General features: G+C 42.3%; 1 protein-coding gene across 10 annotated transcripts in view; it reads right to left on the reverse strand.

Moving 5' to 3' along the window:
- Positions 1-20,867, reverse strand: part of Zc3h14 (zinc finger CCCH-type containing 14) — a 41,612-nt gene extending 20,745 nt beyond the window's left edge. For 8 of the 10 annotated variants that reach the window (XM_041633055.1, XM_041633054.1, XM_041633048.1 and 5 more), the window contains exons 1-9: positions 20,673-20,867; positions 20,316-20,358; positions 13,940-14,054; positions 10,941-10,981; positions 9,692-9,887; positions 7,963-8,392; positions 7,335-7,495; positions 6,823-6,923; positions 3,286-3,441 (exon numbers count right to left, since the gene is read on the reverse strand). In XM_041633055.1, coding sequence (XP_041488989.1) covers positions 3,286-3,441; positions 6,823-6,923; positions 7,335-7,495; positions 7,963-8,392; positions 9,692-9,887; positions 10,941-10,981; positions 13,940-14,054; positions 20,316-20,358; positions 20,673-20,708 — 1,279 coding nt within the window. In that variant the 5' untranslated portion in view covers positions 20,709-20,867. The remainder of the gene's footprint in view (positions 1-3,285; positions 3,442-6,822; positions 6,924-7,334; positions 7,496-7,962; positions 8,393-9,691; positions 9,888-10,940; positions 10,982-13,939; positions 14,055-20,315; positions 20,359-20,672) is intronic. The other 2 variants (XM_041633049.1, XM_041633052.1) reach the window with 2 other exon arrangements.
- Between the last annotated feature and the right edge of the window lie 6,937 nt (positions 20,868-27,804).

The raw sequence follows: 27,804 nt of genomic DNA on the forward strand, positions 1-27,804 counted from the left end.
AGTTAATGCTGTATACATACAGTTACTACTCTACGTTACACTGAATAGAAACCCTTTATCGGGTAATTTTGTCCAATCAAAATTGAGTAACACTAAGTTATCTAAACAGGTTAAAAGAAAGCTACATATGTGGGGGCTGACTGATCCTAAAGCCTCATGCAGACACCCCACCACTGAGACGTAACCTCAGCATTTTCACTTTTCATTCTGAGACAGTCTTAAGTTGCCCAGGGAAGCACTAATTTGCATGCCTCCTACTTTAGCTTCTGAAGTATCTGGTATTACAAGCATGCATCACCAAGCCTGCCATCTAGGCGAACTTTTTTTTTTCCTTTCCCCTGAGACAGGGTTTCTCTGTGTAGCTCTGGAGTCTGTCCTGGAACTCACTCTATAAATCAGGCTGGCCTTGAACTCACAGAGATCCGCCTGCCTCTGCCTCCTGAGTGTTGGACCACCTGGCAGTCTACAAGGAATTTATGACAAATATTTTCAAAAGACATGGGTTTAGCTGGGCACAGTGACGTACACCCTTAATTTAACCCCAGCACTAGTGAAGCAAAGACAGGTGGGATCTCTGAGAGTTTGAGGCCAGCCTGGTCTACATAGTGAGTTCTAGGACAGCAAGAGTTACACAGCGAGACCCCGTCTCAAAGAAAAAAAGATAAAGAAAAACAAGAAGCATGGGTTTATTGGATTAGAACCCATCACATATTTCAAAGTATTTGCATGTTCATTTACAGTTATTTCTTCTGGAGAGCCCATAAAGACAAAGCAAAGCACTTAAACAGGAACACATCTCTAAATGTAGCACTGTATGCACATTATTCCCTGAGATACCAAAGAAATTTTTTTTTTTTTTTTTTTGGTTTTTCGAGACAGGGTTTCTCTGTGGTTTTGGAGCCTGTCCTGGAACTAGCTCTTGTAGACCAGGCTGGTCTCGAACTCACAGAGATCCGCCTGCCTCTGCCTCCCGAGTGCTGGGATTAAAGGCGTGCACCACCACCGCCCGGCCCCAAAGAAATATTAAAGCTTCAATTAAATTAATACTTAATACTAATAGTAATACTATCACTTTTAGATTACTATGCTCAACATCACAATGTATACATTAAGATATATAAGTATATATACTCTAAAATGACCACCGATATTGTACAGTTAAAAAATATGATCATTGATTTAAAGAAGGGAGTGAGGGACAGGATCATAACAGACAAGGTTTCAACAACCCCTGAGAGTAGAAAAAAGATGGGCAAATACTGGCTGCAGACATAACACAAGGTCTCAAATGAACTTCCTGAGGAGTATAGACTTCAAAACAGAACAATGACATAATTTTCATATACCTGCTGGAGAAAAGGGATTTTTGGTGGTATAGTGGGGGGCGAGTATGAAGATGTGGAACTAGAAAAGAGACAGAGATACATGGGAAACAGGGTATCAGAGGGGAGTGACAGGGAGGTAGCCGATAAAGCCAAGGAAGGCGCTGGTGGAAAACTGGAGTGAAAAAAGGACCACCAGGGGGTTTTCAGTAGAGGAGCAGTGATTTCTGTACAAAAGAATAAGGAAGAAATGATATAATTTTAATGTTAAAAATTTAAAGAGAATGAGAAAGAAGGCACAGATTTGGAAGGCCATTATCCCAATAATCTAGGCAAGTCATAGACAGCAGCTGATAGAGTAATAATTGCAGAAGTAATAAGTACATATTTTAAAGACAGACAGAACAAAACTGTGTTCTGGACATGCCAGCATAACTATACCCATGAAGTCACAGCACTGCTCCAGCTGCCTGTACAAGATTAATCCAATAACCATTCCTGACAGAAACAAGGAGTGGTTCACAAGCCCTGACTCCTAGCTGAAGAGCTACTGAGAAGATAATGGTTTCTGAGGGAGAGTCACTTTTCTTTTAAGAGTATGACCCTTGGTACCTAGGTTGACTAGCTTTCAGGAGATAATCTGCCACCTATTAGTATACAGGCAGCACAAATTAGAACCAGTGGGCTATTTAAAACAAAAAAAAAAACAAACAAAATGACAAAGTTGGGAGTAGAATATGGGAGACTTTGGGGGAAAGAATATAGATTAAATACAATAAAAAATACAGTGTATGCATCTCTAAAAACATATTTAAGAAAACGTTCAGTAAAGACACTGAAGATACCAATGCCCCTTTACATATGACCTTAATAGAAAAAGTGAGAAAAGAAACACAATTCAGGCCGGGCGATGGTGGCGCACGCCTTTAATCCCAGCACTCGGGAGGCAGAGGCAGGCGGATCTCTGTGAGTTCGAGACCAGCCTGGTCTACAGAGCTAGTTCCAGGACAGGCTCCAAAGCCACAGAGAAACCCTGTCTCGAAAAACCAAAAAAAAAAAAAAAAAAAAAAAAAAAAAAAGAAACACAATTCAGTCTCTTGTAAATGGAAAGAACAGGTATGGAAGTAGCAGAGAAGCAAGCACACCCAAAGGCCCATTAATACAGCTGTGGAAGATCCAATAATGGCGTCAGCACTGGGCAATAAAGATGGGACAGAGTGGGGAGACATACCAAGTCACACGATAGAGTTGCACTTTGGTATGTAGAAGCTTGGGTGGAAAGAAGGTGAAAGAAAAAGGAGGCAGTAGAAATAAAAATGAACAAAGAAGTAAAACAATTAGTGAAAGCTACTGTTTCCAAGGCATCAGGCATCGAAGCCAAACCAGCGCCACCAAGACAAATAGGAAAAGACACTGCGACAGGATGCTAGGAGGAAGTTTCAAGGAAACTTGAGATTTTAAGGTAGAGGAATAGGAGTAGGGACAGCAGACAGATAAAGAAAGGCTAGAGAGATGGTTTAGCAGGTGAAGGCACTTTGTGCCAAACCAGGTAACTAGAGCTGGAACCGCAAAACCCACATGGTGGAAGGAGAAAACCAGCCCCACAGGCTCTAATGGACCTTTACAAGCGTACACTTCCAGACACCTACACATTCATTAGACAAACACATATTAATGGATCTGTAAGTAGGACTATTCTAATCCTGAGAAAAATTTTTAATGATTAAGGCTGGGGATATAGTTAAGGCAGTTCACCAACAATCTCTCTTACTTTTGAGAACATTCAGTTTTCCACTATAAAAACTTTAAAGTGTCTGAAAAGAATTGAGTTCTCTACAAGATCTCATTCTTTGTGTACACAATTTGTCACTTTCTTCATAATGTAACTAATATTCCATAAAAACGTATTTGAAAATATTTAGTATCCCAAGGATAAAGTGTAAATAAAATGGTTAACTCTTACCTTGAATTTTTTCTGTACCATCTCCTTTTGCTTCCTCCTCTTTAACAGGAGGACTTATTCTGGGGGCCCTGCTTTGCCCCTGGACCATTTCCGCTAGCAATTCTTCTTGAGAAGTTCGAGTTCTGGGAGCAACTGGAAGTGTCTGTTTCTGTGGAACTTCACATAAAAACAAGAAACAAACATATAATCATGGTTACTACTTCAGAACGTCACAGTTAACAACACTGGAATGCTATCCTTGGGTTCAGATTAGTTATGGAGTTCAGAACAAAGAAACTAGTTTTTCTTATAATATTCCCAAGAAAGACATTCAAGTTATTTGCCTTGCTTCTATGTAAACAGCATCTAAAGCTTGAGTCTCAGCACTAAAGAGGTTGAGGCAATGGATCTACAATGAGTTCTGGACCAGACTGAACTACATAGTGAAGGCCTGCTTCAAAAACCCAAAACAAAAACTATATGTCACAATACAATTTATCACGTATGTAGTCATTTTAAATCAAATGCAGTGACAGGGTCTTACAGTGATTTTAAACTGTAACGTAAATAAGTAAAGAATGTTTCAATGCTATTTTTTAAAAGTTCTTTTGCGACAAGGTCTCACTATAGACCAGAAAATGAAATGAAAATTAAATTTATGCCCTGGCAATGCATGGGCAGCCCATATATGGAGGTTCTGTTGAACTTGTCCATAGTGGGTTTCATATTGTAAGTTGATGAGGACAATCAGGCCTCTTCCTCAAGAGAGCACCAGATCTTATTACAGATGGCTGTGAGCCACCATGCGGTTGCTGGCAATTGAACTCAGGACCTTTGGAAGAGCAGGCAGTGCTCTTAACCGCTGAGCTATTAGGCTGGTCTCAAATTCACTAAATTGAAAATGATCTTAATCTCTTGCCTCTATTTCCCATGTGCTAGGACTATAGGCATGCACAACCAGGCTTAATGTTATTTCTTAAAATGTGGGAATCTCCAACTACTTTCTAAATTTCCTTTTTTAGAATTATGTGTCCTGCCGATATGTATGTATGTGTACCTACGTGCAGGCCTGGAGCCTGTGTGGAGGTCAGGAGAGTTATGGATGGTTCTGAGCAACGAAATAGGTACTGGGATTAAACCCAGATCCTCTGGAAGAACAGCCAGTGCCGAAACATCTCTACAGCCTAATAGTCTACTTGTGAAATAGTTGGAGAGACAGTTGTTAAGAGCACTGGCTGTGATCTAGAAGAAACTGTTAGTAATAAATTTATGCTATACAGGATCTACTAAACTTGCTTGGGTAGTAAGCTGCACAAAGAAGCTCAAGGAGAGGTACCACCAATATAACTCAAAACTTAGTACACTGATTAGACTTGTTAGAAGCTGTGGAAAGGACAATTTTATACTTGTAACATAATTAAAATTTAGGTTTGTCAAGAAATATTTCTATTATTGTTTTAGTGAACAATTTGTTCACTAAGATCCTTGTGTTGTGGCACATAGCTCTAATCCCAGAACTTGGGAGGCAGAGACAGGCAGATCTCTGCTGGGTTCCAGGTCAGCCTGGTCTACATAATGAGTTCCAGGACATAATAGGAATCTGTTTCAAATGAAACAAAACAAACAAAAAAACTTCTCCCCAAAAGATTTTTTCACTAACATGCTTCCAGTAACCTCTACTTCCAAAAACAAAAGGAAATCACCTTAATTTACAACCTGCCCTTAGGCTCATCCCCATTTCAAAGAACAGGTCTCGAATAGCAAGCACTGGGAACTGAGTAGCATTCCCCATTAAGTTGCAGACTGCCATCAAGCCCTGGTTCTTTCCAGGAAAGGTTTAATTCTGCCATGGGGCAGAATGACCCTCAATAACCTACTATGGGAGAATGGGACACAGACACAAAACACTGATATACTTAAGTAACTGCGACAATACTTTTGCTGTGTAAATTTCCCATTTGTGCAAATGGCCAGACTTGTATGTAGCCTGTCTAAATTGTTCTAAGTGTGACTTAGAGGCGGGAACTGATGAGATTTAAGGATGACAGCACACACAGAATGCATAAGCCTAAGGCATAGCTATAAAGCTAGTAAAATGTTCTGTTTAAAGCTGGTCCCATTTTGTGCATTAGCCAGAAAGAATACAGACCTCCTCTATTCACACTTGAGTATCTGGCATGATTCCTCAGTAAGAAGGCATATTAATTTCTGTACAGATGCTCTCTCTTTTTTTTTTTTCCTTTCTTTTGGTTTTTTTTGACAAGGTATCTCTGTAGATTTGGTGCCTGTCTTAGAACTAGCTCTTGTAGACCAGGCTGGCCTCGAAGTCAGAGAGATCCGCCTGCCTCTGCCTCCTGAGTGCTGGAATTAAAGGCCTGCACCACCACTGCCTGGCTCAGACAGCTGCTCTTTCAAAGGACTAGAGTTGGATTCCTAGCACCCAAATGGTGGTTCACAACCATCAGTAACTCTACCTCTAGGGGATCCAATGCACTTTTATGGACTCTAGCAAAATACTCAAAAATGTGAAAAAAAAAAGTGTACAAAGCAAGGAATGTCAAGGTCACGGGAATTCTCTAAATCCTTACTCTAAGCAATTGTCACTGCTCTCCCAGCAGAAAGTAAAGGCAGACTGTTGGAGCACATGCTCGTCTTCTCCTGACCACCCCAAATCTATTTAATGCTGTATGCTCAAGTTTAAATGAGGGATGAGGAGAAGCAGAAGGTGAGTACCAAGAATCATTTACTTCGCTTCCAGAAAAGGTCATGGGTGACAAAGGGCAAGTACAAAAAAGCTCTAAGAATGTCCACCAAATTCACATAAAAACTTGTATTTCAGAGTTGGCAATTTCTATCACAAAATTCCCCACTAGCTTCAGCAGATGCACAAGCCCAGAATGCAGCAGGAGCACAAAGCAATACTGACTGCCTTGCATTTTAGAATGGGTCTTCTGTAAGACAGTTGTTACAAACACTTGACACCAAGTATGTGACCCCAAATGATTTTAGTGCTTATGTTATAATTAGGGTAAAAACTAATAATTCTCTGTTTTACATTCTATTACAAAGTCCCATCAAGGGAAAAAGAGACTGGTCTATTTATATAGTAGTTTTAAAGAAATTTCTTGTTTGGGTCTGTGAGTGTGGTTCAGTGGAACAGGGCTTTCTTTCCAAGCATATGAGTTCAATCTGCTGCATGGCAAGAGTAAACAAAAAATTTCTCTAGTTTCAGCAACTTGTTATTGTCTAATTTTGTTCTTTTCTACAAAAGCACATACATAATACAAGCTAAATGTTAATAAGAAAGCCATGAACTTTCTCAAAATTCCCTGTATAAATCGTGGGTATTATCTAGTTTATGCATATGAAAACAGAGCTCCAAGAAAGAACTCCTCTGACAGCCTCTCCAACTGCTGAAACCTCTAAAGCCATTTTCTGGAAGACTTTCCTTCTGGCCTTTGTATCTGGCAAAAGCCTTTTTACTTTAAACATCAAGACAAGCAAGCTCAGTCTAAGGAAGCAATCTCTTACTGGTAAAAACAGACACATTGAAATTACCTGCAGAATAGTTAGTTGTTTTTGTGACAGACTCTTGAGCTTCAGAGATAGCCTTCAAAATTAGGTTCTTGTTAGCTTGTTTAGAAGGTGGAAGAGAAGGTCTAAAAGAGTTTTAAAAAAAGGCATTTTTGTAAGTTTTAAATTTCAATTATTTACATGCTAACCTTCTATTATGCTGTTACTATATAGCTTCTGTTTTAAACACAGTATAGTTTCTAGAACATGTCAATTAGATTGGAACCCTATAGCTTTTTAAAAAATGATGCCATATTAACGTTTTCTTCCTCATTAATTTCTAGTCTTTGCAATTCTCTCCAATTTTAAGCAAGTCAGTTTTCATTAACAGTTGTCTCTCTCAAAACCCAAAAACTAAGACATTTACTGCCAGGGTACCTATCTAGCTAGTATTAGCATGCAGTCCCCAGGTTTCTTCCCCAACACTGCCCAAGCTGCAAAAAACTCTGCAGCCACGTCAAGCAGTTGAAGACTAATTTACAGCTATACCCAGGTACCTCCTCTCAGGCTTTGCCGGCACCGACACACTGCTGGACAAACTTCCTATCCGGGAGCCATAATCCTCATCTTCCTCCTCCTCTTCTCCATCATGACTGAATCTTTTTACTTTTACAACTGAACTTACAACAGGTAACTTTCTCTTCCGAAAGTTTTCGTCCTATAATGAGATACATTTAAGCTTATCTTGCAATGAAAACAAAGTTTTATCACAAAAATATTTGTTTTCATTTTAAGATGACTTTAAGACTTGAAAGGGCTGGGTTTCTTATAAAACAAAGGAAAATATCTCCTTGAATAGCTAAGTCAAAAGAACTTTCAATTTATTTTATAATGGTTACACACAGCACTGTTAGATAAACTATTCAAACTGAGTTTTTTGGTCGCTTAAGTCTAAAATGGACTTATCTGCATAGATATCAGAAAGACAAAGGGTAAAACTAATTCAAATTGCTAAAATTACAAGGCACATGTGCATGACATAAAAATCCCTATACAGAGCCAGTCCAAGAAAAGACTATTTAAAATAAATTTGCAATGTGTTTAGTTGCTTAGGTTACATCTGGAATCAACAACTGTCAGTTTCTAGCCTGGTTAAGCAAAAATCTATATAAAATCTATACAAACCTCAATGCTCATCTTATCCAAGTTGTTTCTGAAGAAGGGGCTGTAAGTGTCATCTACGCTGCTCAGCACTTCTGGTTCACATAAGCGTCCTGCTTCATACACCTGGCTGCTCTGCACATCCAGCTGCTTGGCAGCGTGAGTACTGTTTTGCTGCTGATGAAGTTGCAGCCTGTTTATATGAGTGCTAGTGTCTGCATTTCTACTTGCAGGTGGTCGATAAATTTCAATAGAAGGGCGAGAAGAACCATACGTAAGTGTCACTGTAGGTTTTTTCTGAGATAAGGGATTCTCCTGCACAAAATTAAGGTCTTCATCAATGAGATCATCTGGTTCTGGCTTGATATCGATCACATCTTCAGAGGGTGCTGGCTCCCTCAGAGGTTTCACTGTTGACATTAGCCGGGTTGAAGCTCCATCATCATAAGAATGTCTAGTAAGACAAAATAAAGCAAAGCATTTCAACAAAACCAAAGCATTATTATTCTGAAAACTTCAAAGAATGTTTACTCAAAAAAAATTTTAATGAGAAAAATATGGAAGGTTTTTTAATAATATTCAAACTGTTTTCAAATCATATCCATTAATTTTTCTTTTCTTTCTTTTTCTGAGACAGTGTCTTCCTATGTAGCTCCGGCTGACTTAAGATCCATCCATCTGCCTCTACCTCCCAAGTGCTGGACTAAGGGCTTGTACCAGGGCTGGAGGGATGGCTCAGTGATTCAGAGAACTCTTATAGATGATCCAGGTTTGGTTCCTAACACTCACACTGCAACTAACAGCTATGTGTAACTCCAGTTCCAGTGGCTCCAAACCTCTGAAGAACTCCATGGGTGCTACAAGAGCATGGTACACAGACATACATACTGGCAAAATACTAAACAATAAAAAAAATCAAATAAAAAAAATAAATGCTTATACCACCATTCCTAGCCCTCATACTTTAAACTTTTATTTATTACATTTAAAATAAAAAAAAATATCACACTCTGGTCACCATTAGTTTATTCAAAAACTTGCTCACGATTTGTTATGGTCTGAACATGGAGGGGGCTGGGGAGATGGCCAGAGCACTATCTGGTCTTCCAGAGGACCTGGGTTCCATTCCCAGCACCCACACTGGCTTATAACCATCTGTAATTTCAGTGCAAGGGGATCCAATGCCTTCTTCTGGCCTCAAGAGGCACCAGGCATGCACAGGGTTCGCTAACATATATGCAGACAGAACACCTATGCACATAAAAACAAAATAACAAATCTGGAATGTCCCATACATGCTCATGTGTTAAGTACTAGATCCCTACGCTACTTTAAAGGCTATGGATCCTTTTAAGACTCAGGGCCCAATTGGTCAACATAGGTCATGAGTGTCTAAGAACAGACTTTTGCTGATAATATCCAACCCAGGTTCTGGTTTAGGTTTCTTTGCTTCCTCGTCCCCTATGATATTAGGAATCTCTTTCATATGCTTTTGCTACCATGAACTCTTATCTATCCTGCTTCCACAGCTGTGAGGAACTGAGAGCCTTCTGAACTCTGAGCCAAATACAAGATGTTCCAAATACAAGATTTTGTTAACAGCAACAAATGACAAGAAAAGAAAGACCTTAGTGTAATCTGTGATCATTTCACTATCTCCAAAAATTGCTGAAATAGGAACTAATGGACATAATATCTAACATAAGTGTCACATTCACACGCCTATCTGACCATAGCAGACACTGGACTTTACCTGACATTAGCGGATTTCTGTTCCTGCGAACTTGTAGAAACTCTGGAATCTCTTTTTTCAGGCCTAGAGCTAGAAATAGCAAGGGGAGGGACTGTAGCTTCGTGCCGTCTCTCATCTCCTCGACTAAAGCTGCTCTTGTTTGAAGGCACGTTACTATCAAAGATGCTGGTGTCTGAAGACTTGAGACTAGAGGGCTCTGGAAAGAAAATGCATGACCTTGGTAATCTTGTTCTTATCTTTCCCTTCTCTCATCACCAATTCAAAAGCAATAACGTAGAAAAGAATTTTTTAAAGTAATAGCTTCAAAGTATTTTTTTGTTTGTTTGTTTTCTTTGGTTTTTCACGATAGGGTTTCTCTGTGTAAATGCTCTCGCTGCACTGGAACTCACTTTGTAGACCAGGCTGGCTTTAAACTCAGAGATCCAAAAAGGACCACCGTCCAGCTGTTTTCTTTTTTCAAACAAAACAGGTCTCATGAAGTCCAAGGTAACTGGATATACCACCAAGAATGACTTTGAAGTTCCCATTCTCCTGCTCCTACCTCTGGAGTATTGGGAATTCTGGGCACGTGTTACCATGGCTGTTTTCTTCAGTGCCAGAAACTGAACTCAGGGATTCATGTGTGCTAGGCAGGTACTCTACCAACTGCGCTACATTTCTAGTTCCTCAAACGTGTTGTTTAAAAAGCAGTTGGTGTTTATTAAGAGATTTTAAGCACTAGGGGATAAAAGACAACTGAAAATGTGGGGGATGGGGTCCTTAAAGGAGAACTGCCACAACAATAAGTAACATTTATCATTACTACTACTAATAATAATTTATTATGTTATTACTATTTTGCAAGAGGATTCACATGTTTTAAATACTAGGATAATATTTGTGTTTTCTCATCTCATTCCAGATTACTTTTAGTTGTTGAACAGCATCCCTATACATCATAATAGTTTATCTGACTTATTAAATGACTGTAGATATTAGACCTTTAGATAACTTTCAATTATAAAGCAGTGAAGTCTCTTAAAGGTTAAGGTTTAGGCACATTTATAATTACTTCCTTTCGATACATAATGCAGTCTTGCCCATTATTGCCAAATCACATTAAGTTTAATGTTCTTACAATTCAGTTGAACCACACCTCTTAAACTGATTGATATTCTTCTAAGAGCAGCATAAATAACTTTAAAAAGGAAAGGATCACATGCTATAACAAGCAAAAATTTCAAAAGGCTCTCAATTTTACAAATCTTACCAGTTGTAACAGAGCGAAGTTTATCTAATACACCATGGAGCCTAAAAAGACAAAAAACAAAGCCTCCCTTAATAAAAATTTTAATTGCCACTCTAAATCTGACATTATATTCAGGTTAGCTCTTTTAAGGCATTTAATAATACCGAACTGGACTTTCCATCTGTACATTATTTTTTTCTTTAAAAGGCCTTACAATAGGAGTGGGGAGGGGCTGGAGAGATGGCCCAGCAGTTAAGAGCACTGGCTGCTCTTCCAGAAGTCCCAGGTTCAATCCGCAGCTCCCACATGGCAGCTTACAACTGTCTGTAACTCCAGTTCCTGGGGATCTGATACCGTCATACCAATGTACATAAAGTTAAATAAATTATTAAAAAAAAATAGGGGTGGGGAGGCAGCTCAGAAGCAGAGCAGTTTCTGTAAATCCTAGAAATTTGATCTCTAGCAGTATACATACCATTCAAGCACTCTAATACCACTGACACACACCCATAGCTCTCTTTTTTACTTCTTGAGACAGGGTCTAAATTGCCTCGGCTAGCCTTGAACTCATGAACCTCCCTACCTCAGTTTCCCAGGTAGCTAGGATTACATGGCATCAGCAGAACCAGAACAGAATGTTAAGAACACACACAAAGCCTTGGGTTCAATCCCCAGCACCAAAGAAAAAAGACAAAGACATCATCTGACAAGTCTTGATTAAAAAAAAAAAAGTCATCTTGTTTTCTAAGGACTAAAGACTAATACAGCTAACAGTAAAATAAGCAACTATCCCAAACACAGAATGCTTCTTGCCACAACTGTTTTACGTGTGTGTGTGTGTGTGTGTGTGTTTGTGTGTGCGCGCGCGCACGTGCGCACATGCCTCACACTCGCCCTCCTTTCTCACCCTCTCCACAGGGTTAAACTAAGGATCATGTTCCAGTAAGCACATGTTCTACCACTGAATTATAAACACCCTAATCCAGTGGCTAATATTTAAACATTTGCATGGCTTCTTGAACAACGTAATTCTGAGAGGTTAAAAAAAGTTAGTAAAGAATTTTAAAATATGCTATGCCATTATACTCTATTATTTTCAAAATTAAGCACACAGGCTACAACTTTGCTGTAACACACTCATCTTAATAGTTTTATAAAAGATATACTTGCATAGCTATCCTTTCAACATCCTCTCATAGACACCAGAAGTCTCCTGCTGCTCCATTTAGAATCCCTTCACATGCCAGTTTCCTCATGAACACAATTATTTCAGGATTTCAAAAAAAAATTAGGATGAGGAAAAAAAAAAAGAGAGAAAGACCTTAGTGTAAAGTTAAAAAACTGACAGCAAAAACAAAAAAATCACAAGAGTAGCGCTGGGCAGGGCGGGGTGCAGGTCCAGGTCCTGAAGTTGATTCCCAGAGCCCATGTAAAAGCTAGGTGTTGAAAGCCACCAGCATTTCAAGTAAGGCAGAGACGGGGTGCTTGGAATAAACTTTCTAGGTAGACTAAAAGTAACCGTTGAGCTCTGGGTTTAGTGAGAGACCCTGTCTCAATAACTAAAGTAGAGAGTGATCCAGTGAGACACCCAACATCAAATTCAGTCCTACAAATGCGCGCGCCACACACACACGTGCATGCACACACATCCATGTGTAGCTACATAGGTAAACAAACACAAACCAAAAACCAATTAAAAATCAGGATAGTCTGATTAACATTAGTGAACTGATGAAAGTGAAGCACCAACCAAAGAGAAGACACAATTCCTTGCACGAGGGCATGTGGAACTGTAGTTGGAGCAAGATGAGAACTGATTTTAAGTTAATGGTATATTATGAAATCTGTCTTAAGCATTCCATTAAGTCATCTAAGAAAGAACTTATGAGGCCAGTCTTCTAGCTTAGCTCAGATGGGCTGCAAACCCCAAGTGATCTAAAGGTTTAGTCAAAGGTCAGGTTACAACAATACTTATGAAACAAATTCCTGAACTACTGATGACTTTAAAGAAAGAAGTATTCAGTCATAGTATAATCCCCTCAGTTAAGAACACCATCATCTGAGAGGGTATATATACACAATGAAGCAGTGTGTTAAACACGTAAGGATTACTGTACTCTTAATAATGTGCTCCAAACTATGCAATATAAAGCAGAAAATTCTGCACAGATTTTCAGAATAGTATTGCTGTAAGAGCCATAAGGCATACAGCTGCCAAAACACTGTGCAGATACTCTTTCCCTGGGAGTTAAGATGTGAACAGGCACCGTCTAAGCAGGGTAAGTGGTCACTCAGTTTTGCTCCAGCATCATCTTTCACTGTAGCTGATGGGTCCTAAGTCAGTGGGCCTTCTTATGACTATCTCCTACCTGTCCTCACACAGCATTAATTAGCCTTTCCCATTCTTGCTCTACCTTAAGCCTGATAACTGAAGCTGGGCTTCTTAAACTTAATATTATGCTTATTCTCAACTAAGGGAGCGTGTAGTTTGATAAAGGGTAGTACAAATCATAAATATTTTATATGAAAAAATAAGTTTGCTTATTTGAAATTTCAAACTGTAAAGATGACGGAGATATTTGTCAAATGAGGACATGCATGTGCCAGGAACAGCCAGCTTAAAACAAAAACAAAAGGAAAAAAAGTTATCCCCATGAAAGCCAAAAGAAAGCCTAGCTCACTGTTTGTAAGTGGTTGTGCTGGGGAGTGTGGGGAGGGGGTGACGGGAGGGGATGATGAAGTGTAGAAAGCAATAATACAAACCCACAAACAACATCAAGGCACCTTCGGTGCAGGCATATCTGTAAACACTCTGATGCACCAGCAAAGTTATCCTCACAAGTACAGAGAGCAGGTGACTTACTATTTCCCACTGACAGACGGAGAAACCTCCGGAGGCTTGTGCGGCACAGCCCACAGAAGGCCTCTCCACAGTGAACCTCACAAGACTGCGGAGAACTCCTCCTATACAGAATACCAACTCTAACTTTGCTCTGAGGCACAGATATTCAGAAACATACCATACGGTGAATCGAATTGTGTTGTTCCCTAGAAACAGGGACAGGTCCTCTGTCATTTGGTCCTGACTTTTCTTGTTGGCCACCATCACCATAATGTAATCGGGAAGTTCTTCATCTAGTTAAAAGGAAAAGTATACCAAACTTTTAAGTGTTTCCTCAATATTTGTTTTTTGCTCAAAATCAATGTGCTTAAAAACAGAGAAGCTGCCTTGAGAACTGGTACTCACTCTTAACATAGGCTGGACAAGGAAGCTCAGCTCCCAATTTCCCCCTTTATGCCAAAGCTACTTCCCTATTAGAAGGCCAGGAATTGGAGGAAACTGCATTTCCAGTGATAAAATTAGGCATCCTGGGTCACAGAATCAACTGAGAGAATGTACCAGTTTTTGTAAGAAGTCTTCTCAATGCTCATCAACTTCAGACACTTTTAGAAGGTACAATTATTATCCCAATAATTGTATTGTTTAGTTTTCTGTTCTTACACAGTACTTTCATTAGAGAATATGCTTCTGCTTAGTAAAAGTAGGCTTCAATTACTCCATGTAATAAACTTCCAGCAACATCATACACACTAAAACTACACAGAACTCGGTAGTATGTACAATGCCATGAGTTCAATTGTTAATATCAAAGGAGGGGAAAAAAAGCTAAAAGGCAACTCAACTTTTCTTCCGGGCAGTGGCAACCCTACAAAATGACTGCCAATAAAAAGCCCAACTCTTCAAAAAAGAAGCAAAGTGATGAGGAAATTAATTCCTTTCTGAAAAAAGTAGGTGTCTATCTGCCCCATCCCAGACGTATGGCCCATGGGAGGGTCAGGATTCTTTCTCCTCTGCCCTCTCAAATACTGAGATTACTAACATACACCGCCACATCCAGCTTCAAACATGTCTTTATTAAAATTTCCTAATGACTAAAATACTCATGCCTTCTACATAAACAGAAAGGAAGGTTCATCTGCCAGACACCTGTTTCAAAGGAAAACATCTAGGGATTGAAGAGACGGCTCAAATGTTAAGAGCACTGGTTGCTCTTCAGAGAACCCAGGTTCAATTCCAGCACCCACACAGCAGCTCACAACTGACTGTAACTCCACTTTTGGGGGGGAGGGGGGTCCAACACTCTCACACAGACATACATGCAAGCAAAACACCAATGCATACAAAATAATAAATAAATCATTAAAAAAAAAGAAAACATCCAAACTCCAGTATAGAACCAGGACAAAAGAGAAGGCAGTATTTCATGGAAGCATGCAATAAAGAAGGAAATGTAAATAAAGTGACCAAGTATCAAAAAAGCTCCCATTGTAATTGTAATAAATAAACTAATCTTTATTTATATGACATACCTACTATGATCCAACACTACTAACTCAGAAAGTGTGAACAGACAGGACTACTAAGACACTTGGGCAGACAAGCTATTTTTCCTCTCACAGTGCCAATGAAATGACTGCCATTGTATCAACTTGTATTTTCTTAAATTTCACGAGATCAGTGGTTGTCTTGGTATGGAATGGGAACCAAAAAAAGGGAGTATGAACGGGTTACAAAGCCAAAGGAGCTACTGAAAATTTGAGAAGGGAGAGGACTTATTGAGTATTTTTTTTTTAAGTGGTGCTTGGATTCAAGCATGCACAGTGTTAGACAGTCTCCAATGAGCTATACCCAGTCTAGTAGATTTGACTGGTGATGTTTTGGGTATATACACATTAAAACATGGCAAATATATTAATAAGAAAACATGTACATCAAATATGTGCAATTTAAACTATCAATTATTTCTCAGCAAAGTCTTTAGAATTCACATATTGTATTCTGAGTAGACAATACAATGGAAATTAAGAACCTAATGCAAAATTAACATGTGACCATAAACTTTTTATTCTTTGACAGTCCAGAGAGACCTCTTGAATTAGCATACTGGAAATAGAGGGCAGCAGTAAAAGCTAAGAAGGTTTAGAGAAGCTCTCCTCTGGAGTGTGATTAAAAACTGGACTGTTGCTTCTTGAAATAACACCAAATAACGGATGAAGCCGATGTAGCAGGGGGGCCTGGAAGACTCAGAGGCCATGGTGGCTTGCGCAGAGGATTCGGTAGTGGTCTTAGGGGCCACAGTCATGGTTGAGGCCACACGGCTCGCGAAGGTAAAGCCGGAGACAAGAGTCTTCACCAAGTTGGGCCACCTGGTTAAGGATATGAAGATCAAGTCCCTAGAGATCTACCTGTTCTCCTTGGCCATTAAGGAATTCGAGATTATTTTTTCCTGGGAGAGTCCCTAAAAAGGATGAGGTTCTGAAGATCACGCCAGTAAGAAGCAGACTAGGGCTGGCCAGCGGATTAGGTTCAGGCTTTCGTTGTTATTGGGGACTGCAATGATCACGTTGGTGCTAAGTGTTCCATGAAGGTAGATCCGAGGAGCACATCATCTTGGCCAAGTTTTCCATTGTTCCAGTATGGAGAAGCTACTGGGGGACCAAGACTGGCAAGCCCCACACTGTCCCCACAAAATAACAGGCCGCTGTGGCTCTGTGTTGGTTCAACTCATCCCTGCCCCCAGAGGCACTGCCATAGCCTCTGTTCCTGTGTCCAAGAAGCTACTGATGATGGCTGGTATTGATGACTACTACACATCAGCCAGGGGCTGAACTGGCACCCTGTGTCGCTTTGCCAAGGTCACCTTTGATGCCATCTCTAAGACCTACAGTTACCTGACACCCGATCTCTGGAAAGAGACTGTAATTCACCAAGTCTCCTTATCAGGAATTCACTGATCAACATGTGAAAACCACACCAGAGTCTCTGTTCAGAGGATCCAGGCTCCAGCTGTGGCTACCACATTAGGGTTTTTATATAAGAAAAATAAAAAGTAAATTAAGTCTGTTTAAAAAACAAAAAACACTGGACTGTCTAATGCTGCAGCACTGAGTGGCTCCACACAAGCACAGGTGAGACCCCATTTGCTTTAAAGAACGGTGGTTCTTCTTTGGACCCCACCCAATACTTTGAAAACAAACACTCAAATAATTATTGAAGAACTGTCTTCATAACCTTCCAGAGCTCTGGGACTCTTTTCAGGTATAAAGAAATGTGAGGAGCTGGGACTAGTAGTGGTGTGTGACTACAACCCCAGCAGCCAGAGACGGAATCAGGAGGATCGGTTGGAGGCTGGTACAAGCTACATCATGAGTGGCAAGCCAGCCTGAGCTACACAGTATGAAACTCCACCTCAAAGAAAACAAAAGTCACCCTGCTCCACACAGTGAGGTATAGCCAACTTCAAATAATAAGGTAACTAACTGCCAACATTAAAAAGACCATGCTTTATTTCAAAGAATGGGAAGATGATATCTGTTAACTGATAGTCAGTAAACACCAGGCCCTCTGCCAGAACCCATCATGAACTAGTTAGCTTAAAGGAATTTCCAATTTTGGGGAAGGATGGATGGTATTAAGAGTTTATGGGAACCTAGGGTCAAGTAAGGGGAAGGAGGGAAGGCGGGACCATCCATCCTTCGCTAACAGAAGCACCAAGGACCCCCAAACCTGAGCCCCTGATCCTCAGGCTGCTACTGACAGGCTCTAGAGCGGCGCTCTCCCAGAGCAATACCACCGCCCCAATTCCACCAGTATTTTCAGAAACAAAATGAAACTATAAGGTAATGTTTTAAACAACAACAACAACAACAAAAATTGTCTTAGAATTTCTAGTGACAGGAATGAACCTGCCTCAATAAACAGGAGCTTATTGAGTGTCTCACACTGGCCATTGCTAATCTGCCACATGGGAGGTAGACCTCTCACAGCTGGAGCCCATTAAGTGTTACATGAAAGAAACAAACCTAAGAAGGTCCAGGTTCAGCTTCATTTATCATGCCCATGAGGAGCGCAACAATCCTGAAACAAACCTGGAATCTACCTATCAACTGTAATTCATAAACTAGTAACTCTTAGCCTGTTCAGTCTCAGGGCCCTTCTCTGGTTGATGTGAATTTTTTTTAAATATTTATTTATTATGCATACAATGTTCTGTCTGTGTGTATGCCTGAAGGCCAGAAGAGGGCACCAGACCTCACTACAGATGGTTGTGAGCCACCATGTGGTTGCTGGGAATTGAACTCAGGACCTTTGGAAGAGCAGGCAATGCTCTTAACCACAGAGCCATCTCTCCAGCCCCGGATGATGTGAATTTTATCTACTAATATTAACCACATGAATTTAAAATGGAGAATTTTTAAAGGATTTAATTATTAATATACCAATTACATGATGGTAGCCCAATTATATTAACTTAATAGCTTTTTGAAAAATAAAGTTTCCCAAACAAAAAACACAGCTTTAAGGGTGGTATTGCTTTCTACTTCCACAAATCTCTTTGCTATCTGGTCTAAAAGAGAAATGAATTCTAAATCTGTTTATTGCGTCTAATGTGTGATCAAGTTGTTTAATATTGGGGAATGTAAAGAAAATCTAGTCCTACACGTCCGTAGTTGGAGTATTTTAACAGCCTTTCTAGATCTCATGGATACCATTCAACAACTCAAGGGCAATTTATTAGCTATACAGAATCTAATACACCACCAATTAACTCTTTGTACTGTTGCAAGGAAATCCACTTATGCATCCTTTAACTTTTGCATGTTTAATAATATGTACTAGTCACCTGGAAAATACTAGTTTACTGAGCTGGTGAACCAGGATATGTTGATACATTTGCATGATATGAAGCCACAGTGTCGCACCTCCATATTTTCATCAGAAAAATCTTTCCATTCTGGGAAGCTCTCCAGTTCACAGAGGTAAACCCAAACTTTCATTTTCATTTGAAAGTTCAACTTGTCATTGGCAATTAAAAAAACTATTGGCTTTTTTTTTATGTTTACCAAATACCTAAGTGCAACAAAACCAGTTTATCACTTCTTAGAAGGTTGAAAAGTTTCCACTTCTGTGATAGAACAAAAGATATTTGATGAGGAGAATGTTTATTTCATCTTACAGCTATGGTCCATCATCCAGGAAACTCAGGGCAGGAACTGATGAAGAGGCTATGGAGGAGTGCTATTTCCTGGCTTGCTCTGCCTGCTTTATTTCTTTCAAGTTTTCCAAGACAAGGTTTTTCTGTGTAGCCCTAGCTGTCCTGGAACTCACTCTGTAGACCAGGCTGGCCTCTAACTCACAGAGATCCACCTGCCTCTGCCTCCCATGTGCTAGGATTACAGGTGAGAGCTGGCATTCTGCCTGCTTTTTTTTTTTAAGCACCCAGAATCACCAGACCAGGGGTGGCATCACCCACAGTAAACTGGCCCTCCCACACCCATCAAGAAAATGCCCCACAGCCTTGCCCACAAACATGTCTGGTGGTGGCATCTTCTCAATCTGGGCCTCCTCTTCCCAAACGACTCTAGCTTGGATCACGTTGACATGCTGCTAGCACAGTCAACTGGCAACCTTAGCTCAAAATCACTAACGCCTTTCCTAAAACAGGCCTATCAGCCCAGAGCGCCACTGCTTTCGAGCACTTCTGTGTACGCACAATCAAATCCTAAAAGGACGAACATTCTGGAACTCACTCCGTAGGCTAGGCCAGCCTGGAGCTCACAGAGATCTGCCTGCCTCTGCCTCCGCTCCTGAGTGCTGGGATTACAATGCTGGGCCACCACCTCCCAGTTCAGAAGCCAATTTCAAAAACATATCAACTGTTTCATTAATAACGTTCTAAATGGAACTGGTTTCCTTTTTTAACTACAAGAAGTAATCTAAGAATTCTAGGACAACTTGGCGTGACTACCCTTTAAACTTGGCTTTCTAACCACTGCTTTCAAGTAATCCCAAAAACATTACCACTTACATTTAGTGGTGACTTACTGTATATATGGAACAGCTACACACTGTCCAAAGTAAACTCGTTTTAAGAGAGTTAAAATGAACTTCGCAGTCAGGTTAGAGTAGGAAGAACATTAAAAAAAAAAAAAACCTAAAACATAAAACTCACTGAACCAGCTCTGTGGCAAACGCCAGAAGCATCAAGTGTTCATATCTAAGATGACAGATCTGAAATTAAAGGTCATGACGAAAGTAACGAGAGAAACAGAACAAGATTCGAACAAACATTATGAGTTTAAAAACGACTGCCTCTGCGGAAGAAAAGGCTTAGGCTATTTGAAAATAATGCTTTAGACAGGACATGGGGGTGGAGCTGGGTGGGGACTCGGGGTGCTGCTCCGGACGGTTCAATGAAACGAGGGTGGAGGAGACCAGGGAATCTTCAATTTCAAGGTAGACCACCCAAAGAGCCTTGGGCAGACTCACTCAGACACATCCAGTCAGTTGCAAGGCCTACATTGTATTTAGGCGAATGACAAGAACCAACTTACCCACGTAAGCTCCTAATTCTTGCAATTTCCCCTTAATGGCACTCTGGGGAGGAAAGAGGGAGAAAAAAAAAAAAAACAGCAAAGATGCCTGTGAAAACCCCGACAGGAGAAAGCGACCCCCCCACCCCGCTCCCCGCCCAGGAAGGTGGGGGAGGGGACGCCCGACCCCAGCGCGGCGCTTTCCACCGCCGCCGCCCCGGTGGCTCCCACGGGCCCGCGGTTGTCCCCCAGCCGCTGCGCCTGCGCCCTGTCAGAAGCGGCCTGCGCCGAGGAGACGCGGCAGGCCGGGTGCCAGGCCCACCCTCCCCGTTACTCCTGGCAACCGCCCGCTCGCCCGCTCGCCGACGCGGGCCTCACCCGGATCTTGCGGCTGATCTCGGTGCCGATTTCCATGGCTCCGCGGCGGGCGGCCAGGTCAGCACTGCGCGGCGCTTCGGTTACCAGGAGCCCGCCGCGGGCTGCCACCCTGCAGCCTGACCCGCAACCACCGCCGCCGCTGCCGCTCCGCCTCCGACCAACCGAGCGCGCTGCGTGTCCCCGCCCCTGCTGGCGCCCCCGTACAAGCGCGAGCCAGTGCGCATGCGTCTGCGCGCACGCATGCGCACGAACGTCCCCCCGCAGGTCCGGGACCTGTGCTCTGACGCCCTCTGCTGGCCGCACAGAGAATAATGGCGTGCAGGTAACCCGGCTTCTCCTATGCCTTCCTAAACCAGGGGAACCTCCTTTCTTCCCTTTCATGATTTCTAACTGGTTTTAGTCTCCTACAGGTTATAAGGATGGACAGCGCGAACATCATGGGTCTTGATCTGAGTTCAAATCTAACCTCAAGTATGGGATCGATACAGATTGCTATCTCTTGAACTTTTAATTTTCTTCCAGGAAAAAGACTGTTTTCTAGAAGATGTACTGTCTGTCGTTAGACTTGGTGAGGTGGAGGGGCAATATCCGGAGTGGCAGCAGAACCCTTCCAGCGTGCCTTTAATTCTACGGGGTTTTTGTGGTTGGTGGTGGTGGGTTTTTTTGTTTTGTTTTGGTTTGGTTTTTCGAGAAAGGGTTTCTCTGTGTAGCCCTGATAATCCTGGAACTCTGTAGACCAGGCTGTCCTCGAACTCAGAGATCCACCTGCTTCTGCCTCCTGAGGGCTGGGATTAGAGATGTGGCCACTGTAATTCTAAACATCCTTGCTCTCCTGGCTTTGGTTCTGCCTCCCCCCCCCCCCCCCCCCCCCCAGTGTGCTTTACCCAGGATGAATCCTCCTTCTGCCCTTCCTCTCTGAACTGCTTCTTTGAAGGACACTTATTTCCGGGACTCCCCTATTTGTTGTTAGCAATCAGCCTGCTACAGGTAACATGAAGAGTGGCAAGTGGCGCCCTCTAGTGTTAGAGATGGGGTGCAGGCCTGGGATAGTGGGACTCTAGCCCTACATGTATTTGAGCTCCTTGGGCCTAAAGGTTAGGGTTGCAGCTTCCTTCAGGTCTTCAGGCCTTGGCGGCAGCCAGTTACAACTCTCAGCCAGCCGCTTGCCACTCTTGGCCCTGGAGATCCCGACAATTCTCTCAATTTTTTTTTTCTTTGCGACCAGGGCCTGCAGGTTCTCTGGTCACCTCTTGCTGCCCCTCTCTGCATCCGCTGCCTTCCGCCTTATCCTGGCAGTGGCACTCCGAAACAGCCCACTCGCTCTTCCATCCTCTGCCTCTCTCTTGGTTCATAGAACCGAAAGCGGGGGAGAAAAGAGCACTTGACAGAAAATCTCCTGTTAGGCCCACTGTTGCAACCCTAGGGAAAGGAGCAAGAGAGAGTGCCTCCCAGGCCGGAGTAGCCTGCTTATGGAGCTCAAATTGGGAGGTTGGGCTTAATCACAGCTATTTGTTCAGCCCAAGCCCAGCCATGTATTGGACTAATCACAGCTTTGCCTCTTAGCCCCAGTCGCAGCCGTCCCTCTGCTGAACCACAAGGAGAACTGCTTGCCCTCCGGCCTGGGAAGAAATAATTGCAGGTTCCTTTGAAGTTCTTGGAGGCTCAGGATCGCAAACCATCAGGTACAAAATATTTCAAACAGCCTTGGTTGCAGCCCAGCACTCCGCAGCACCACCTGCCGTCTTTACATGGTTGTTTCAGGACGGTAGGCGCTGGAGTAAGAGTAGTCTGGCTGGTTGGTCAAGGCGTCCAGGGTAGCAAGGGACAGTCCAATAGTTGCTGATACTTGTCAAGTTCTTGAACTCCTAGCATCTTTGCTGGTTTATCAGAGACTGAGCGTCAAGGGGTGCTCAGAGCACACGCCGGAGGAGCTTACCACTCAGTGATTGATCCCAACTGATCTCAGAGTTCTTTAGCATACGCGACCCTTGCCTAGAGACAAGTAGGTCAATCTTTCATCTATCTCATTTGCCATTTCCAAGCTAATAAAGACCAACTCCACCATTTACCTTGTATTCTCACCTGAACACCTGCTCCCCAAATCCCAAGTAACTATGCCCGCTTTTTCCCTTCTAAATTCAGCCTTTTCAGGGCAAAGCCGTCTTTATCACCTCCAAGGCAAATGCATTTCTACAGTAGACTTCTTTAGTTCTCCTTGTCTCTGATCACAAAACACGGAAGAATCTTTCTTTTTCTTTTCAGCGTAGACATCTAGAGAAGTTTCTGTTCTCCCCACATTCCTCAAGTTTCTAAGTGATTTGGAGTATGTTTTGTTTTTTGATTTTGGTGTTAGCTTTGTGGCGTGGCCTCAATACGTTTGGACTCAGATTCCTGTTCCTCATGCCAGTACTGGGATGACAGGCATGCACCGACTATGCCCAACTCCTTAAGAAAGAGTTTCCAAGCCGGGCGGTGGTGGTGCACGCCTTTAATCCCAGCACTCGGGAGGCAGAGGCAGGTGGATCTCTGTGAGTTCGAGGCCAACCTGGTCTACAAGAGCTAGTTCCAGGACAGGCTCCAAAGCTACAGAGAAACCCTGCCTTGATAATCAAAAAAAAAAAAAAGTTTCCATTAGCTCTCGGTGCATAACGAGTGAGCACAGGTGTAGCAGTTTGGAATATCCACGTTTCTCCTCTTACAGTTTTCATCAGTCTCCTCAGAGCTGGCAGACAGGCTGCATTCGCATGGGATTTGACTAACGGAGAATCCCATGCCATGCTCCTTATCAGGAAAGGATTTCCTGGGATCTTTATGAGCAAAGGATCCATCTTTTTGCCATCTATGATCTATGGATGGTCTAAGAAGAAATGTGCTGGGCGGTGGTGGCACACACCTTCAGTCCCAGCACTGGGAGGCAGAGATGGTTGGATCTCTGTGAGTTCAAGGCCAGCCTGGTCTACAAGAGATAGTTCCAGGATAGACTCCAAAGCTACAGAGAAACCCTGTCTCGAAAAACAAAAAAAGATGGCCCACAGTTCCTTAACAAGTAGCTGTTCCCTTAATTTAGCAAAGATATAATCCCCTCCCAGCACACCTTGATTCCTCTGTCAAGGACTTTTATCTCATTCATTTGGGTTCATCTAGGCCTGATGCCTAGATCAAGTGAATTAGGAGCTTCTTTATATCTGCAAAATCTCTTGTCATTACTGTACCCACTAGTTAAAGCAACCCACAATCACAGGCATTATCAAAGAGCAGGAACCACAGGGTTGCAAAGTCTGTCTGCCACGGGCCCTTCGACAGTTGCCTGTAATCTTCCGAATTCTTCTGTCATCTATATGGAAACTAATATGATGATGGCATGTGTTTTCTATGTATGTGTTCATTCTCCCTAGCAAAAATGATCAGCTGAGCCCCGTGTGTCTTTTGTATTTTACAGAAGTTCTTTCGGAATGGTTAGCACATAATAAACATCAAATATTTATAGATTAAAAGAAATCAGAGACTTAATTTACAAAGGCATTTTTCCTGGGTAAATCCAGTGGCCATAGAGTAATGAAACATTGATGAGAGGAGCCGAGTGACAGAACAGGGACCCCGGAGCCACGCTCTCTGAGACCTTCGGCAAGTTGCCTCTTTTCCTTGGGCCTCAGTTCCCTCATCTGTAGCATCGATATAATACTGTTTCCTCCTGCAAAGTGTTCTTATATAAGGTGGAGGTAAGTTAATATTTGCAAAGCATTTCGAGCTGTGCCTGGCTCCCACCAGCGTTATGTTTGTTGATTAAAAATTAAATACTGGGGCTGGAGAGATGGCTCAGTGGTTAAGAGCATTGCCTGCTCTTCCAAAGGTCCTGAGTTCAATTCCCGGCAACCACATGGTGGCTCACAACCATCTGTAATGAGGTCTGGTGCCCTCTTCTGGCCTGCAGACATACACACAGACAGAATATTGTATACATAATAAATAAATATTAAAAAAAATTAAATACTGCACTGAGCCAAACACCGTGCTAAGAGCCAGAGCCCACAGGTGAGTAGAACCGTGTCTCCGTACTCATCACACAGTTCAAAAGCCAGGTAAGTTTTTAACTTCTTTTCTTTTCTCCAGCATTCCATAACTAAGAACAGGAACAAGTTTTACTGTTGTTGTACTTTAAGCAAATTGGCATTCAGTAATTTAGTTACTATGGGAAAATCTTGTGTAAAAAGAGCCAGGAGCATTTCCACTGAAAGGTACTCAGAAGTCTGGAGAGACAGTCAGTGAAGTATTTGCCATACATAAAGACCTCAATAGCCCCCAGCACCCATGTGTTATATGCCGGTAGTCCCAGAATTCGGGAGCTGGAGACAGGGGAACCCCTAGGGCTTGCTGGTCAGTCTAGGCAAATCTGTAAGCCCTTGCTTCAGTGAGAGGCCCTGTCTTAGAAATAAGATGTAAAACAATTAAGAAGACATCAACACCTACTTCTGGCCTCCACATACAGACATGCGCGCGCACACACACACACACACACACACACACACACACACACACATATTGTGATACACGTCTGCAGTCTCAATACTTGCGAGGCTGGGGAAGGAGCATCATCAGTTTAGGTCCAACCTGGCAACACAGCAAGATCCTGTTGTGTTTTGTTTTTAATTTATAACAAGGAATTTGTTGAAGGTGCTGAAGACAGGGTTCTCTTTTTAGGACAATCAGCTTACATTTCTGGAAGAGAATTGCAGGGTATTTGAGAACTCAAACATGTTCAGATCTCAGATGGTAGAGAGTCTGAATCAGAGAGAGAGTGTCCCCACTAAGCCACTCAGGGATTGGAGGCTGTTCAGGGTGCTTCCCTGTAAGATGCAACCTCACAGTCCACATCCTTGAAGGGACTGGAAGTATTAGTCTTACAAAGGAATAAACTGGCCATGACAAATGGCATATTTTTCTCCTAAGGGATAGTATGAGAGCCAGATCACAATGAACTACAGTGCCAGCTAAGAGGGTTCTTGGCCACCTTCCAGATAGAGGAGTGAACTGAAAAAGAGCCTTGGTTATGAAGCTGGCAGGGCCTGAGTGCCAGCTTCAGCTCTGCAAAGCCTATTCTCTAACAATGGTGCCCCCTGTGTTTCCAGTCTCCCCTCAGGGCTACATTTCAGAGGGATTTTATGGTGTGTGTGTGTGTGTGTGTGTGTGTGTGTGTGTGTGAGAGAGAGAAAGAGAGAGAGAGAGAGAGAGAGAGAGAGAAAGAGCACGAGAGCCTGCTTTACCAGCGTGTAGAAGAAGGGAGGCAGAGGTGGTTGTTTTTCCCCAGCTTGGAATGCTTTTATTTTCCTTAAATGTTTAGTGACCTTGTATTTGTCTTTCCAGACTCAGACAGGATCCTCACAATGATTACCTAGGCATTATCAATCCATATGGGTTATACCTTTGTGTAAGTTTTCTTACTTCATATCACCTGTTGTTCACAGGATGAGTCCTTGAGGGGGCAAGACATGCATCTTGTTTGTCTTTCTCCACAAAACACCGGCTTCTAGTACAGGTCGAGAGAACAGATGCTTCTCTTCAGTACTGAATCTCAAATGGTATGTCTGCCTTTGGAGCAGAATCTAGAGATGCTCGGGGCCTGCGGGCGACAGCACTGCGTCCCTCCCGTGATGCAAGTCTGGACACCTGAGTTCAGTCTCTGAAATGTGAATAAAGATGCATAGGGAGAGCCAGCTGCACACGGTGGTCCTCTGACCTCCATGCAAAAGCCCCACCCTGGCCCGCGAAAATAATAAATAAAATTGTTGAAAACGAAGGCCGAGTATGAGTGTTGGGAATCGCCGTCACAGGGGTCAGTCTCTGTGGCTTATGAGGCTGGCACCCTTTCTGTTGTCCTGGCCATTTATATGCAAATGTTGCCAACATCACTTTCAAAAATCACTGCTCCTGAATGTGTGGAGGTGTTGTACCTAGAGCAGTGCTGAGTGAGGGAGTCAGAGATAAGGGCCTAGAGTTTAGGAAAAAGGGTGATTGCACTTGTCAGGGCTCCTGGAACCAGCTCTACAGATGCCTGGGAGCTACCATGTGAGTGCTAGGAATTGAACCGGGGCCCTCTACAAGAGCAACAGGTGCTCTTAACCACCAAGACATCTCTCCAGCCCTAACATCTCCCGTTTGTTGGTTCTAATCTCCACCCCTCTCTAGGCATTCTTGTCTTTGTAGGCTGAAGCAAGTCTGGATTCTTACAGTGAATGATAATTCATGTAGTAATATATGATGGATGGTCACCAAGATACCAAAGCAAATGAACTGAACTCCTAAGTAAATACTGTTTGAGGAGCTGGAGGCACTGAAGAGCATGCATTGTTCTTGCAGAGGCCCATGTTGGGTTCCTAGCACCCACATTGGGCCTGCAACTCCAGCTCTAGGGCATTCAGTGTCTTTTTCCACATTTGTATTCACGTGCACACACATACATACAAACAAACATATATATGCACAAAAATACATCGTTAAAAAGTAGTAGTCAGTGGATCTCTCAGACCACAGTTTCGTCCCTGCTTATAATTTTCTCTTTCGGGCTGGAGAGATGGCTCAGCGGTTAAGAGCATTGCAAGCTCTTTCAAAAGGACCTGAGTTCGATTCCCAGCAACCACATGGTGGCTCACAACCATCTGTAATGGGGTCTGGTGCCCCCTTCTAGCCTGTAGGCATATATGCAAACAGAATATTGTATCCATAATAAATAAATAAATATTTAAAAAAAATAATTTTGTCTTTCGTTATTTTATGTCAAACCTTCCTTCCTACCTTCCTTTCTTATTTCCTTCCTTCCTTCCTTCCTTCTTTCCTTTCTACAGTTTTGTTGAAGATTTATCTTTAATTGTTTGTGTGTATGTGAAAGGGGTTAGATATGTGCATGCAAGTGCAGATACAGCAGACACTAGAGGTGTAGGGTCCCCTTAGGAGTTGCAGGTTATGAACCGCCTAACATGGAAGCTAGGAATTGAACATAGCCCCCTGAAAGAACAGTGCTTGCCTGTACCTGCTGAACCATCATCTTTCCAGCACTCTTTCTAATTTGTATTTGTATATTTTAATAAAAATTACTGCTCGGTGATGGTGGTTCACACCTTTTGTCCCAGCACTCAGG

The sequence above is a fragment of the Microtus oregoni genome, unplaced genomic scaffold (genome assembly GCF_018167655.1).
Source record: "Microtus oregoni isolate MIOR12 unplaced genomic scaffold, Mior012 000043F_ref0000047, whole genome shotgun sequence".
NCBI classification, from domain to species: Eukaryota; Metazoa; Chordata; class Mammalia; order Rodentia; family Cricetidae; genus Microtus; species Microtus oregoni.